At 39.7% G+C, this 16,295-nt stretch overlaps 2 protein-coding genes across 2 annotated transcripts in view; one reads left to right on the top strand and one right to left on the bottom strand.

The window, feature by feature from the left end:
• GNL3 (guanine nucleotide binding protein-like 3 (nucleolar)) overlaps positions 1-7,104 on the top strand; it is a gene marked incomplete at its 5' end in the record, with an annotated part of 8,610 nt that extends 1,506 nt beyond the window's left edge. The window contains 8 exons of the mRNA XM_010014417.1: positions 431-566; positions 1,426-1,529; positions 2,865-2,991; positions 3,507-3,594; positions 3,969-4,152; positions 4,801-4,943; positions 5,588-5,724; positions 6,863-7,104. Of these exons, the coding sequence (XP_010012719.1) occupies positions 431-566; positions 1,426-1,529; positions 2,865-2,991; positions 3,507-3,594; positions 3,969-4,152; positions 4,801-4,943; positions 5,588-5,724; positions 6,863-7,104 (1,161 nt within the window). The remainder of the gene's footprint in view (positions 1-430; positions 567-1,425; positions 1,530-2,864; positions 2,992-3,506; positions 3,595-3,968; positions 4,153-4,800; positions 4,944-5,587; positions 5,725-6,862) is intronic.
• A 3,011-nt stretch (positions 7,105-10,115) lies between these two features.
• Positions 10,116-15,492, bottom strand: GLT8D1 (glycosyltransferase 8 domain containing 1). Its single transcript, XM_010014416.1, has 9 exons — positions 15,477-15,492; positions 15,268-15,366; positions 13,712-13,928; positions 12,934-13,051; positions 12,340-12,424; positions 11,994-12,106; positions 11,284-11,450; positions 11,005-11,117; positions 10,116-10,333 (listed from the first exon to the last, which is right to left on the bottom strand). The coding sequence occupies exons 1-9, from the start codon at positions 15,490-15,492 to the stop codon at positions 10,143-10,145; spliced, it is 1,119 nt and encodes a 372-aa protein (XP_010012718.1). The 3' UTR covers positions 10,116-10,142.
• Positions 15,493-16,295: the final 803 nt, after the last annotated feature.

Genomic DNA, 16,295 nt, shown 5'->3' with positions numbered 1-16,295 from the left:
TTGCATGCCTGCACAGCTGCTGGAGAGTATAAAGGTGTCTTGTCATAAATTTAACGCTCAAGTAAGGGATTTTACAACAGAAACTGTGAGGGTTTCAGTCTTGTCTGGTGTGAGCTACCGAGAACATTCAGCACTTTGAGGCATTAGATTTCTTGGGCCAATGCCAGTACATACTGAGTAATCAAAAAGCTCTTGTAGTAAGGAAGTACTAAGGATTTCTTGCCTTGGGAGGAAAAAGATGTCAATTGCTTCAGCTTTTCTGGTTTGTACTTCAGAAGAAAGGAGCTCCAACAAGAACAGTCATATGGAACCTCACCAATCTTTCTGTGAAATTTAATAGTAACTCTTATAAGCCACAGCTATTCCAGAGTTGGCATCTGTCAACTACTCTGTCATGTCTTATTTGAAAGTCTTCTCTTTTCTCACCTAGGTGATTGAGGCCTCAGACATGGTTTTAGAGGTTTTAGATGCAAGAGATCCAATGGGCTGCCGGTGTCCTCAACTAGAGGAAGCTGTAACTTGCTCCGGAGGAGGCAAAAAGCTAGTGTTGGTTCTGAACAAAATTGGTAAGAGGCACAAGTTTTCTTGAAGTGTTGCTTGGTCACTGTGGTCCTGTGGAACATGAGCTATGAAGAAGATTAAAAGGAATCTGAGATTCCATTGAAGACATAAGATCCAACTCTGAGCTCGCTGCCCTGCTGAAGGGGTCACATTTCCTCCACCTTTTGTCCAGTTCACTCCACAGACAGTTGCATGCACATTAGCCCCTTTCTTTTGTGTTAACTTCTGAAGGCATTGGCCAGCTTCAGCCAAATTTGGAAGACATTAAAGATCTTACTATTTAACATTTTTGTGAGCATAGGTGAGTAGGCAGGTCACCATGCTGGTCCCCACTGAGGCAGTGGTGAGTTAAGGATCAGTAAATGAGTGCAATAGTTGGATTTGAAATTTGTCTTTGGGAAGCATTTTCTCTCTTCCATTGCTGTATGAAAGAGTCCACAGAAAAGGTGAAACCAGCTAAAAAGGCTGGAAATTCCTGGAGTTACCAGCAATAAAAAAGAGCAAAGGGAACTTTGTATTACACAGAGTAGCCTTTGCAGGGATGATGGGATAATCCTTCACAGAACATCACATTGTACCATACAAAGTCTTCTAGCAAGATCCCAGCATTAAAAACCTGATATAGGGGCCTAAGATGTAATTCTGATATGTTCTGCTTCAGGCAGAAAATACCAGTTTTTTTGCAACACTGGTTGCCTTTGGGGAACATACCCAGTACTTCGCTGGAGTTTTCAGCCAAACATTATTTGTCATAACACACTAAATGGACAAAATACAGCTTGGTTTCTGACTCATATTAGCTTTCCTCTACACAGTGACATTTAAGATTCAAAAGAGTGAAAGGACTGTGCTCTTTTTTTCCAGATTTAGTGCCAAAGGAGAACTTGGAGAAGTGGTTGAATTATTTGAAGAAGGAGTTTCCAACAGTTGCTTTTAAATCGGCAACGCTGATGAAAGACAAGACTCTGGTAAGAGCACTGCAGGCTGTCTCACAACAAAGCCATATGTGTTTGTAATCATACCTGTTGAAACACACTGAGAAATGGCAACTCTTGTTCTTTAAAATTCCTTTTCCCCTTCTTTGATTTTATATATCCTTGTTTGACTGGGATATGCCTTTGCACTTTGACTAAGGTTTGTGGTACAGTGGGGAAATTCTTGCTATTGAAATACGTATCATTATTTGTGCCCAGGATGCTGGACTAGAGAAAAAGCAATTCTTTTTTTCTTACTGTAAGGAGGAAGATGAGGAATAGGATGGTTGCACCAGTTACATCTGAATTGTTTGTAGGTGAAGTGGTGCAGGCTTCTGCATTCATCCTGATTGTGGCTATCAATAAAGATAGCACCAGACATTATTTCATGAGGAGTATAAAGGGGTTAGCTCCCTGGATCCTAGTCTCAACTCTTTGCAGATGCTTATTTGAGTCATGTGTGTTAGTACATAATGTTTCACATGTCTTAGCTCTGATAACAGCACAGTGAAACAGACCCTCCCACAAAATGGTGTGGAAACTGCAACACAGATTGCAGGGTTTGAAATCCTTCAAACAACTGAAGAAGTTGAGAGTGAATTTGCAGGTTTAATATTCTACCCTCTAAAAGTATATGGTTATTTTATCGTTGCACCACAAATCTGCAGTAAAGCCTGAACTGAAATCACAGGCCCTGTAAATTGGTTCACATTCCTTTTTCTCTTAGTAGTTGATGGCTACTTTTTTTACTTTAACTTAACTGATCAGCCAGTTTCTTACTAAGCTAATTCCTTCTGTTTAGAAGAACACAGTAACATAGAATCATAGAATAGTTAGGGTTAGAAAGGACCTTAAGATCATCTAGTTCCAGCCCCCCTGCTGTGGGCAGGGACACCACACACTAAACCATGTCACCCAAGACTCCAACCTGGCCTTGAACACTGCCAGAGATGGAGCATTTGCAACATCCTTGAGCAACCTGTTCCATAGCCTCACCACCCTCACAGTAAAGAACTTCTTCCTTATATCTAACCTGAACTTACCCTGTTTAAGTTTAAACCCATTACCCGTTGTCCTGTCGCTACAATCCCTAATGAAAAGTCCCACTCCAGCATCCCTGTAGGCCTCCTTCAGATACTGGAAGGCTGCTCTGATGTCTCCACACAGCTTCTCTTCTCTAGGCCAAACAGCCCCAACTTTCTCAGCCGATCTTCATCTAACAGAGATTATTACAGAAGATAAATAAATCTAAGCAATATGTATTTATCTTCCTCAGTAGCTCTTGACCATGAGGTTTTTTTATGCCTTTGAATCCTGCAGCAGGAGCAGTCCACAAAGAGACGTGCACGTGTTGATGTATCAAGAACCAGTGAATGTCTTGGAACCAAATGCCTTTTGAAACTTCTTCAAGAGTATGGCAAGACTCAAAACAAAGCCATTCAGATTGGGGTAGTAGGTAAGCGTTTGGAGAGACAGGAAGAGTTTCCTCCTCCCATAAAGCTTTGGTATCCTGTATTATAAATTGGGTAAAGCAACTAACACATAACATGCTAATAGGCTTTCTTGTTATTCCTCTTACTTTCATCCAAGACTCACTATTGTAGCACTTCAGTTGACAGTGATTTATGTTGCACTTAAATGCATGTAGTGTCTGTGATCTGTGGAAGGCACGTTGTGTGAGGCTTTAGCTGATATACCAGCTTACGGCAACAAGAAAAGCAGGTTACACACCATGCAGCTTTTGATGCTTTCCTCCTACCTGATATGATTTGTGATGTTATACTCGGTTATCAGTGTGAGAAATGAGGATACAGACTTCGTCTTACTTCTGTAGTGAAGACTTCAGATCCAACTCTGATCTCGCACTGAAGACGTACTTTACCAAAGACACCTGAAAGAAACAATTTCAATCAGTGTTACATAGGCTTAGTTTTCTTACTTAACTTACAAGGATTTATGGCTTTTTTTCAGGTTTCCCTAATGTGGGAAAGAGCAGCATAATCAATAGTCTTAAAGGAGTTCGTGCTTGCAATGTTGGCCTAACAAGAGGTGTTACCAAGTAAGCCGAGTCTGATAAAAGCTGTTCATTTCCTTCTTTGTTGTGTTCAGATTACCTTGAGTTTGTTTGTGTACAACTTCCATCCATTTGGGACAAAGTATGCCCCTGTGTGCAAGTTCAGATGCACATTTCCAGGATGGAAGATACTGATCTGTTTGATGCAAGCTGTCAACAGAGAGCACAGTGTATAAACTTGTTCTTTTTTGTTATGTTTACATTTCTGTTCTATGCAAAGCATATGATGAAAAAGCACTGAAACTGACTCTGTATGAAGTGGATTCAGTCCAACGCTGAGCTTTGTGTCTTGCATCCCTCCCCATTACCAGTCTTTTGCTAGTTGATTATCTGTTCACAGTGCATTTCTCTCTGAATAGGTCCATGCAAATTGTGCACATTGATAAACACACAAAGATGTTGGACAGTCCAAGTATAATTGCAGATCCTTCCAACAGTGCCCTGGCTCTGGCCTTGAGAAGTATCATAGACACTGAAGAATCAGACTCAGCAGATCTGCTTGAAGGAATAGATGCCATTCTAAGTCACTGCAATAAACAGCAGGTGAGCTCTTAGCTTTTTCCACAGCTCTCACTGCATTTGATTTCTCTCTAGGTTTCTTAGACCAGTAACAACAGTTTGTTTCAGTTCTACTAGTTCTGATAGCTTTTGCACTTCTTTCCTCTAAGCAGACAGAATGGCAACACAAAGTGTGATCTTTCATCCTTATGATGGAAGGCAGAAGCAGCATGCATTATCCTGTCAGCCAGAGGCTGTTTTCCCAGTAACTTGCCTGATTAAAGTAAAAAAACAACCCTGCTTTTAAGATGTCATTACAGTATCACAGAGTGAAAAATGAAGATATTCTGACTCTTTTGTATTACTACAGTGAAGACTTCAGATCCAACTCTGATTTCACTCGAATTTCAAGTAGATTAACCTAAGCCTAATTACCATTCAGTTCTGCAATAACTGTCACAAACCAGTGTGCTCTCTCTCTACACCCACTACTATGGGTGAATGGCAGATGAATTTGTTGCTAAAGTAGGCATTTTGCTTTGGAATGTTTATTCCCATGTGCAAGAGAAAAACGGCTTTTCACATACTTGTTCATCCTCATTGTAATCCGATTTTATTTGCTCTTTGTATTTCCTGAACCTTAGGAGAAAAATGGGTACCTCTTTCTGAATGCAGTGTTTTCTTCTGCTCTAGGTAATAATGCGCTATAGTATCCCAGATTTTGAGAACACTGAAGAGTTTTTAGCTTTACTGGCTAAGAAAAGGGGTATGCTGAAAAAGGGAGGTGTTCCTGACATAGAGAATATCACTAAAGTACTTCTTTGTGACTGGACAGGGTACGTATGCTATGAACTTTGCTTTATGCTGCTCTGTGTTTTCACTTTGTTAATCCAGCACAGCAGAGGCTACATTTTACTTTGGTAAAGAGAGATGGATTGTCCAACAGATACAGAGAACACCATCCACGGATCATTTTCTATATTAGTTTAAGGATGCATGGAAGGAGTCAAATCATGTTGCACATTACTCCATAGCCAGTTTGCTGACTTCTGCTATAAACTGAGTCCATGTAGTCCTCTTCCACACGATGAGGATGTGGCAGATTTTCTGTAGGAATTCATAGTGGTTCCTGTATTCTAAGAGTGGGAATAAATGTAACTCAGAATCAATAATTGTGACTATTTCCTTTGCTCAAATGATTCAGCTGCTTTTACAGCTCATGATTTTACAGGCAGATGATTTGTGGTGACAAAGCATGCCATTTGTTTCCTTTCAGGAGTGGGCTATCCAATTAATCTGTTATTGACAACTTCAGAGCCAAAATTAAATAGCTATTTAACTGCTGTTAAATGGATAATAATAAACGAGTAGTTAGGTTGAGAAATTTGAGAGGTTTGTGCTCTGGGTTTTATTTTTAAATACAGTGATGTAGCTATGTTATCTTTGGTTGGTTTTTAATGCTGGTATTTTATTTTCCCAGAGCTAAAATAAGCTACTACTCACAACCTCCAGAATCTCAGACACTGCCACAGTATCTTACAGAAGACAAAATAGCTGAAATGCAAGAGTGCTTTAATTTAAAGAACCTAGAAGAAGAAAACAACACCACTGTTCAAGGTAGGACTGTTACTGTAATGCACTACTACCATTAAAACTGGGCAATAGTCATTTAAATGGAAGATTTTGAAGGGAAGTCTTCCTGGGGTTTATATGATAGGTTTGCCAATATGCAGTGAATATGAACCTTCTAAGAAAGAAATCAATTCTGATGCCACAGAACAGTGCATCTGTGTGCTGCCTTAACACAAGTTACCCCTGCTAGTTCTTAGTTTCTACTCAGCTGACCTAACCCTAAATGGAAAACAGGGGTAAAGACTGCTGTGGAGCACATAAACCCTGGCTAATTTGACCAACAAAATACATCTTACTCAGTACAATCTGTGCTCCACTCCAAGTCTTTCAGCTCCTAGCAGTCTTCCATAGGTGCCTCAGGGAACACTATTCTCAGAGAATTGTCCTTTGTTCTACCTGCCTATGTGGGAGTGGCATCTTGTGGAAAAGAGAGGGCAGGACTGGTTTTTAATAGCCCTGACTGTCGTGGTTTAAGCCCAGCCGGCAACTTGGAACCACGCAGCCGCTCGCTCACTCCCCCCCCTTTTTCCTTCCTCCCCCCGCTCCCGGAGGGATGGGGAGGAGAATCGAAGGAATGTAACTCCCACGAGTTGAGATAACAGCTCTCCAGTAACTAAGGTATAATACAAACCACTACTGCTACCAATAATAATGATAAGAGGAATAACAAGGGAAAAGGACACAACCGCTCACCACCCGCCGACCGATACCCAGCCTGACCCGAGCAGCGATCTGGGCCTTCCGGGTAACTCTCCCCAGTTTATATACTGGGCATGACGTGCTGTGGTATGGAATACCCCTTTGGCCAGTTTGAGTCAGGTGTCCTGTCTCTGCTTCCTCCTGGCTTCCCCTCCTCCCTGGCAAAGCATGAGAGTGAGAAAGTCCTTGGTCAGAGTAAACATTACTGAGCAACAACTAAAAACATCGGTGTTATCAGCATTGTTCCCAGACTGAAAGTCAAAAACACAGCACTGCACCAGCTACTAAGAAGGAGAAAAAATGACTGCTGCAGCTGAACTCAGGACACTGACGTACAATGGCTGTCCTCTCAGGAGCAGGGCATTACTTCTGGTACCATCTATCAGTGACTTAATAGACCCTTCATGGTTTTTTTTTGTCTTAGCTTTAAAATGTCCAAGTCCAGCAAACAGCATCATTTTCCAGTCAGCTGGTATGGCAAATGGGACAATAGTGATAGAAGAAGCATCAGAGTGGGAAATCTTGGAAACGAGCAAGGAGGAGGAAAAGGAAGAGGAAGAAGAGGAGGATTTCACAGAAAGTGATGATGATCCAGACAATTTGGAAGAAGAAATGGATGTCGAAGAGGTAAATCAGGGTTTCATTAGGCTGCTTCTACCTGTTTAGATCCTGACACCAAGTACCCAGTCAGTATCCTACTGTAAACTGAGACGGTGAAGGCACTGTGGAACCACCAGGAAAAATCCTGGAGATAAGGGTTGGGTTTTTGCTTAATTAAAGAATAAACATTATTCTAACTCAGTTCTAGGGCAGTGTGTTCCTGACCAACTACAGAAGGGGACATCCACATGATCAGCAATCTCTGTTAGGTTTTATTTGCATGGGAGACTCCATTAGTGATGTCTGAATAAACACATTTATCTGACCTCTGTCTTGCAGAAAAGCAAAGTTCAGGTCACCAGGAAAACAAAGCTTGGAAAACAAACAAGTCCTACAAATTCAGAAAAGCAAATAGCAGGTCTGTATTAAAAACCCTGGCTTGAGGTATAGCCTCTTGTACTCTAGAACTTGCATTGATTTCGCTAACACGTGATTTTCATTTCTCAGAAAGCGAACATTCCAGTTCACTGTTGCTCAACTTGGATAAGACAGCAGGTGAAGATGATGCCTACGATTTTAATACAGACTATGTGTAATGAATTATGTATGAAGACATTGTTTGGAGACTCATTACTGGCTTTCAGAACAGTCATGAAGAATTCTGTGGTGGCAGAAGTCAGAGGAATGCGGCATAGTAGAGCTGCTGCAAAGATTCACAACTATTGCTGTGACAAATAATGTATATAATAGTGTATCTCCCTTGATGATTCCAGATTTTACAGAAGGCGAGGAAACTGACTGTATGCACCTTCATTTCCTGTATTAAAGCCTATTTTAAAAATTCCTATTAGACTGAGTTAGTCTGTTCATTTTGCCTTATAAAAAGACATTTCAAAAAGAGAAACCCTTTGTCTTTTTCTTTGAAAAACAATGTTAAACATTTAATTCTAGTCATGTTGAAGGAATTAAATTTCAGTATAAGTTTTCATCCTCCCTTCATAAGATTTGTTTTTCCAAAAGGACTACAGAGACTGTACTCCTAGAACATGACATGTCACTTTTCAGTATGCTTTTGCAAAGCTTGTAGGACTTTCGTATGTAGAGGTCTGCTAGAAAATGCTACTTATTTCAGCTAGACAAAGGTGTTTTATCTAAGCACTGCTTTATATACTGAGAACCTTCATTGGGAAAGGTAACAGATTAGTAATTGGCAATTACTAGTGTAGTATAGATTAGCATATTAGTATAGTATAGTACATATTGGTATATTAGTAATCTGTCTTTACTGGGGAACAAGTTCTTGCAGTGCTCTTTAACAAAGACATATTTCCTGATCATCTCTTAGACATGGCAACAACTGATAACTAAAGCAAAACATTGCCCTGTAGCAGTAACAATCTATAGCAAGAGAACTACCAAGAGGCCCTGCAGAGTCGCTCAGTGAATTAAGTATTTAGAATAAACGCCTGACACCAAGCACCTTCCTCCTATGCATCTCTTTTCCTCCTACTAAAGGACTGGTTTCTGTGTTCTTCAATAGATAGTTATATTTTCTCTAAATGTATGTTGAGGCACAGTCCTACTGGGCAGCTTAAAAAAGCACCAAGTGCAAACACAGACACATGCAGTTTATTTAAGCCTGCTAAAACAGCCTGGCCATCAGCATTATATTGATGTCAGCTTATCTAGTATAATCTTTCAAAGTTTATTAACTGATCTTTTTAAACCACTACAAGACAAGAATGGTTCTTCATCAAAACCCAGGAAAAGAAATGATCGGTTACAAACCACAGACAGAACTATAGGCAGTGACTGCAATGAGTCAAGCAGTTGGAAATGCTTTTAAATTATAGAGCAGTATTAAAACCATATTCATACACCTGAATGAGCCCTTTATGTCTCTGCTACCCTTTGTCCTAGACCATGCAATACTCAGCCCATCACTGCTTTAACACAAAGACTGGTCTAAACATCTTATACTGAGGACTCTTCACAAGAAGTATTAACTGAATACAGGTAACAAGTTCAAACCCATGTTAAATGGAACAGTTGGCACAATAGCTGCCAGGATATATCAGCTAATAATAACAACCACTAATCAAACTTTATAACCATTAAAAAACCAACTTACCTGTGGAAAAGGTGGCAGGCAGCTGACTGCAAAAGGGCACAGGAATCCTGCTTGATGAGTTTAAAGGGTCAGACTGGGAAAGGCATGGTGAGAAAAACTTCTATAGCAGAGTCATACAATGCATAACCATGTTTCATACAGCCTGATCCCCACAATAAATGCTTGGCACAATTTAGAATGAGATTGCTTTTGCAAAGATGAGATAATTTTAGTCTCAAACACTTCTACTGCATTTAAGTACAAAGGAAACGTGCTTCATGGATCAAAACTAGAATCAGATTGCCATTACCTGAGGTTTGAGTCCACATGTTAAAATTAGCTTTTATTTTTGAACAAAGTTTTCTCCACCACTTTACAAAAACTGGTTTAGTGTTCACTGACAGTTAAACCCACTTTGCATAGTGAAATAATACTTGAAAAATTAGTATTTCAAAAAATAAATCTGATTCTGCAGAATTCTGCAAGAAAGACACAGAAATGGTTGGAAGAAGATTTCATGCAAGAAAGGGTTGTTGAGGAAACTATTTCACAGGATAAGAAAACAAAAAACCCAGAACAAAACCCAAGCAGCTCTTAATTACAGTACATTGCTGTGCAAGATTTGCATGGTGCAAGCACCAACTGAAGACATATCTTGTTCTTAGAAATGTTTCTTTCTGTAGCTTCTCCTCTAGAAGACTTGTAGTAAAGAGCAGCAGAATGCACAGCAGACAGAAATGAACTAATAAAAGTGCTAGTTCATGGAGATTTTCCCTTGCTTTCTATAGCGCTGATGGTGTAGCATCTTCTGTCACACAAGTGAGTCTCCTTTGGACCTGTGCATTTCAGAACTGCACCTGAATTAGTGTCTCACCTCGTGCTCAGAAGGCAAAAGGACTGCTCTGAAATACAAGTTGGCTGAACAAAAAAAAAAAAAGTTCTGCTTCGCTCCAGAAGTTTCCTGAGAAAATGCCATCAGTTATTAAAATTGACTCTACTTTGCTTCATAGGCTTCTGAATGTCTGCGGATTAGGCTGAACTTGCCTGTAGGGTCAGGGACATACCACTTCTCCCAGACTTCAGCATATGAAGCTGTTCTTCCCCATGGCTTGAAATGTCCATTCCAATGGAGCAACTTGGCAGCTTTCACAAACTGAGGAGAGTACCTTTTTCCAGCACTAGACCCTTTTATCGAAAAAGAAGCATTAGTGCCTAAAATAAAGGCAGCAGAAACACCAACATGCAGTATTTCAACATCAAAACAAAGAATTTTAACAAAGGAAATCTTGTCATTTATGGAGAAAGGGGGTGATGTGCGAGGCATAAATCAGATCAAAGTGAAAAACAATCAGGTGCAACTGAATGCCACTTTGACCTGTCTCAGTATCTATTTTAATACACTGCCTTGACCACAAAGTTCTTTAAAACCCCCTTAATACCCAGATGTATTTGGCAGCCTGTGTATTGTTCACTGGAAACAAAACCTAAGAAAGCTTCCCCAGCACTGGGCTTTGACCAGTAGCAGCATGGATAGAAATATCTGTTCCTCTCAACAGTCTTGGAAGACCACCTAGGATCACTTCAGATACAATATGTATGTGACAAAATAAAAGGAAAATGAGAAGCAATTTGAAAGTAAGTCAATTCAAGAACTATCCCCCTAGCAGTTCAAAAAAAGAACATGAGGGAGCAGGCCAACAAGCACCAAAATGCTACTGCAAAACAGTGTTTCTTAAAGAACAAGGTGTAAAATAAAGAGGGGCAAAGAGCCATTTGCTGCATCATAAACTAGGTGTCCAGCTACAGACCTGGAAAAACACACCAGGGGAGCAGTATCAAAAGAGTTTCATACATACCGAGATGCCGGACATTCCACATGGGGTCAATACTAGAATGTTGCTTGTAAAATACAATTAGCAATGGAGGTGTTGTGATGCTGCCAGCCAGAGTCCTACTGTAAAGCTGCTCTCTAGAAAAGAAGAGGAGAAGTTGGGAAAGGTTGCTTGCGTGGCCCCGAATCAGTTGATTTTTCCCTTGCAGCTGTGTGGCAGGTATCCACAGCTACATACAGGTACATATGAGTCACCATATCACAATCCCTGATGTGCTGTAGCCCCCAGGTTGAGGGTACTTACACTACGTTCAGTGCCATCCACTTCTCCAGTTGCTTTGTGATGTTCTGTAATTTCCATTCTGTCAAATTGGCAACAATAACTCCTGGATTGAAAGAGCAGGTGTTGGCTTTCATAGCAAGCTTTCGGATGGTTTCTTTTTTGTAATCTAGAAACCCAATGTAATTATACTGGGGGGAGGGAAAAGAGAGCAGAAATTATCTTAGAATATGGTCAAATTACTATTTAAAGAAAAATTTTGCACAGCTCCCGACAGATAAGTGTAAGTTGATGTAGTTAAAGCAAATAGTCCTTTCTTTAAAATGAAAGAAAGCTTATGAGATCTAACTTTAAAAAAATATGATTTTATAAGCTATATATTTTAAGGAATGCTGCATGGTCTTAATAATACCATATTATTAATATGGTACCACTCCCAGGAAAAGTTCTTTTATACACTCACAAATGAAAAATTCTCCCTCTTATGTTCTAAGATCTGCTGTTCCACACTGGGAATTGTCTTCATTGTAAAGCATAGCAAAAATGTGAAGTGCTTTTACTGTGCCTAAACAGAAAGCACAGGTGTCATTTGTAATCAGAGTAAATTGATTTGTGTAGGAATCTCTTAGTTCACTGCATTTGGAAGTCACCCTGCAAGAACATTAAAACCAAGTGCCTGTTTCCAAAGCCTAGCCTTTATAGTATTGCTATCACTGAATCAGAATAAAACAAACCTGATTGCCTGCCCCACGGACAGCAACTTTATTAGTGATTGAGTCACAATCATCTGAAAATGCAGCTGCATGTCCAAGTTTCAATGGAGTGTTGTAAAGTTCAAGAATATCATCTGGAAAATGGAAGCAAACACAGAAAAATTAAAAGCAATCCTGACTAAGTGCTGAGTGATTTTTTGTTCAGTCCATTGCTACAGCAGATAAAACCACCCAGTTTAATCCACCTCACTCATATTTACAAAGCTTTTACATCTTTGCTCAAAATAGCAGTTTCTGTTACTGTAACAGATGGCATACTGACCTCAGCATAAGGCCAGTGGCAAAAGGCTACGAAAAAGTCCCATACCTTGTACAATTACATCATCATCCACATAGATAGCCTTCTCTGCATGAGGTACCAAACTGGGCAAGTAGAATCTGGCAAAGGTTAACTGTGAAAACATGAAAGCAATAGAAGGGAAGAATTAAATGACAAATTGTCAAAATTAATGTGAAATTGACTGATACCTCTGGCACTTATCTATGGTAATAATGTCCAAGACAACTTCTATGAAGGACGTAAAACAGGCAGCAATATCCTAGTTGTTCTTGAAAGTAAACAGGTTCCATCAATTCGTGGTTTCTTATGAATTTGTGCATTGATAAACTAACTTTAAAAATAGTCTATATTAGAATTTCTTATTTCTCCACATGTATCTGTAGTATCTCTGAAATGGTAGCATGCTTGACATGCAAGCTGCTGTGTTTCACTGTAGGCAGCAGCAAAAAATGATGAGGCATGCACAGGAAGATTTCAAATCCATATGTCACTATCTGGAAATTTATTCTTACTGAAATGTAGGAATTTCATTATAAAAGATTGCTTCTATGGTAAGAGATTCAGTTTTGATCTCTAGTTGAGTAACTAATAATTGCAAAAAGTAATCAACATCATCCTCACTGGTTTTAAGGTGTCTGTCTTTTGAGGATCCACTTCTACTTTCCCTTCTAAGACACGAGGGTCAAAATCCAAAATGCGGTATTTCAGATTTTTCAGAGCACTGTTACTTAGCCACAGCCTGCAAACAGGAGAAAGGCACAGATCTTGTTAAACGAGACAAAGATCAAATGAAAAACAAGAGATCTGATTTGACAGCGACACTGATCTTGATCTGGCCACTCACTTCCCTACCCAACAAACATACATATAGAATGTAGCGTAGGGCTGATGTCAGTGGTGTCCTCTGAGAATGCAGGGGCATGTACACTACCAGCATACTGCACAGTTGCAACATGGGAAGGGTATGAGGTTGCTTCTTATTTTATTAGAAAGATATGACCCTGTTATCACAGGTCTTTCACAAAAAAACATTGGTGTGAACAGACATGGGTAAAAACAAAAGGATCAAAGAACAATCTAGAAAAATGAAGAAACTTCACTGAAGCATTTGAATTGCTTAGATGAAACATAGAAATTTTACAACCTCTCCAAGAACAAACTCCAACCTCACCGGTTGGGTATAACCCCACCAGAAAAGATAGCTCTTTTCCTTCTCTGAAACATTACCAGAAGGAAGGACCGTAGGACTCCCCATAGCAGCCTTGTGAACAAGCTGCAATAAGCAGCAGCAGACAGGACTGCAACTCAGAGGAGTGCAGTTCCAGGGAAAGTCAGCTCTTCCTCTTCACAGAGACACGTGTGTTACAGTATTGTGGGAATCTAATGAAAAGATCATTACCTCAAGTGATCCACTGTATCATTCAAAGTAACAATATGGAAAACCACGTTGGATCTTGTGTGATGGTAAATACTGTTCATGGCTGCAATTGCACCCCCAAGCCTCTCATCTGATGCTGCAATGACCACAGAAATCTCCTTATCATTCCTTTCATCTGTCAGCCTCTGGGGAACTGCAGGTATGAAATCTATAGGCTGAAGTCCTAATGGATTTGAATCTGTGGAGTACAAATGGTATCACATATTTGTTCTACACAAATGAAACACATTATTACCACACTAAAATTTTCAACACCTTCTACTGTGCCAGCACTTGGATAGCTCAGCTGAGGTGTGAGTTACAGTGTGCCAGTATCAAACACTTAAAATATAGCACCTGTTCTTGAGAATTGAGATATAATGAACAGGAAAACTTACACTTACATACAAACTACATGCATTTAACCATACATATTCATGCATGGCACAACAATGTATTAAAATGAGGCTTAAACTACAGCAGGCTGCACTTACCTTTGGACCCCTAGTCATGCCTATAATCTGACTTCCCCTCCCATTTACACAATCCACATTCTAGTCTTCTCCACATCACCCTTCCCTCTTTTTCCTACACTTTCTTTTCTTCTTAGGTAGGATTCAGAGAAGAGCACAGAAATTCTAAATTAAAGTCACTGTTGCAAGTTTTTTTTCCACTGAAGATCAAGACATGCAGTACAGCTCCCATGTTTATTCAGGGATCACAGATCACACTATATTTTTGAAGCTGAAACCTCAAGAACTTATACTCATAGTGTACAGACAGGAAAATGGGAGATCAGCATTGAAGTTTATTACTAGACAACATCACCTGTAAAAACTGACAAGTTGCCTATACCCACAGTTTTTATAAGAAATGATCTAGACTATTACATATTAGATAATTTGGAGTAATTTGAGAAACACAGAGAACAGGGACTTGGCAGTTCGTGGGCAGTAGTCTGCTGTTCACAGAGCTGGGCTTCTGTTTCCGTTTGCAATTTCCTGATGACAGAACTCAACAGCTTTGACTTCAACCAATTGCTAGTTAAGGTCTGTCAGTCTCCAATTCAACTGCTGTTGGGAAGCACGCATGCAACTGCTACCCAGATACCACAACTCCCAGGAGTGGTAAACTGGGGCTATGGAGAGGCTCTGTGGGGCCACATGCAGTTCCTAAAAGTGGACTCGTGAAAATGAAAAGGCTTTGCTAAATAAACTGAATCATATCTTAGTGACTTCTAAAGCCAGAAGTAACCTTTACTGCTCTCTCTTCTGGCTTCCTGACCAAGAAAAGTCACAGGACAGCAAGAACAGACAAGCCCACCAAGCTGCAGTTTCTTGGGTATGAGAACAGGGATCTACTCAAAAAATAGTACAAAAATTGTCTTGTTATGCAAACAATTGATCACTACCATACACATTATTTCGGCAATGTGGTGGTTTCTGTCTGGCCAGAGTGCATTTTTCCACCAATCTTTAAAAAAAAAAAAAAAAAAAAAAAAAATACTTATTTTAAAACTAAAATAAAACCCAACATACCTGTCAATTCCCGTTTCAAGAAGTCACTGAGGCCTAGGAAGTTATGATGAAGAACTAGCAAAAATATGACAACAGCCACTATAAGGATGGAAATGTTCACTGAAAATTTAGAAGAAAAAAGTTTATCAATATAACCAGAGAAAGACTGGGAAACTTGGGGAAGGACAAAAGAGAGCGTTACAAACTTAGACACACACATATACACATACCTTTCCTTAATGACATTTTCCTCTTGTTATTTTATTTATTGGCATAAGGTTCCAGCAAACCTGAAAGAGAAAAAACACAGCAGTCACACTTTGCTTCCAGTGCATGCCTACACGAGGCATAGCACACTGTCGCCAGGAGTGCCAAAAGAGTTCCAAATGCAGTGAATGTCCCCTCCTTTTAAAATAGAAAAACTGTATGTCACATTTTAATAACAGAGTGTGGTGTCTCAGTAAGCGCATATGACATATCTACAACGATGTATCTAAAGAAGAACTCTGAGATAGAAAGGCGGACATACAGATCTTGCCACTTACTTCACTGACAGAAAAAAACCCAAACTCCTTCTGCCAGTCAAAACTGATCTGAAAAGAATCTGGAATATTACATATGGTTTCTTCACTGTTGAACCAATTCATTTAACTGTCTGAACTAGAAGCACCCCAGCAATAAAGCAAATGATGATACATTTCTTTCCACACCTAACTAAGTGCAAGATTTTGGCAGGACAGAGTGTTTTTTTAAGATTTTAACAATAGCATTATACACTCTCATTCTGTACAGAAAATATAACAATACCAGCTGAAATATCGTCACACAAAAGTGGGAGAGAAAATATTACCGTCGTGTTAAAGCAGTAAAAACACAATGCAGCGATGCAATTTTGGCATGCAAATCAAGCACACTTAGTCAAAATTAATTAACGTTAATTAACGGTAAATGCGACTGTGAAATCAGAACGAGAACTACACATCCTGGAGCGTGAAGCAGCTCTCAAGTGACACACACAAAGCACTCGCACCGTACCAGCATGCAGACTT

Source organism: Nestor notabilis, unplaced genomic scaffold (genome assembly GCF_000696875.1).
Source record: "Nestor notabilis isolate BGI_N333 unplaced genomic scaffold, ASM69687v1 scaffold22675, whole genome shotgun sequence".
NCBI classification, from domain to species: Eukaryota; Metazoa; Chordata; class Aves; order Psittaciformes; family Psittacidae; genus Nestor; species Nestor notabilis.
The sequence above is the reverse complement of the archived record's forward strand: the minus strand, read 5'-3'. Positions and strand labels throughout refer to the sequence as shown.

Coding starts and splice junctions, on each gene's coding strand:
- GLT8D1 (XM_010014416.1), bottom strand. Junction 13,929..15,267: donor CTTGAAACGGGAATTGACAG/GTATGTTGGGTT, acceptor TGTACTCCACAG/ATTCAAATCCATTAGGACTT. Junction 12,425..12,933: donor AGACAGACACCTTAAAACCA/GTGAGGATGATG, acceptor ATGTTTTCACAG/TTAACCTTTGCCAGATTCTA.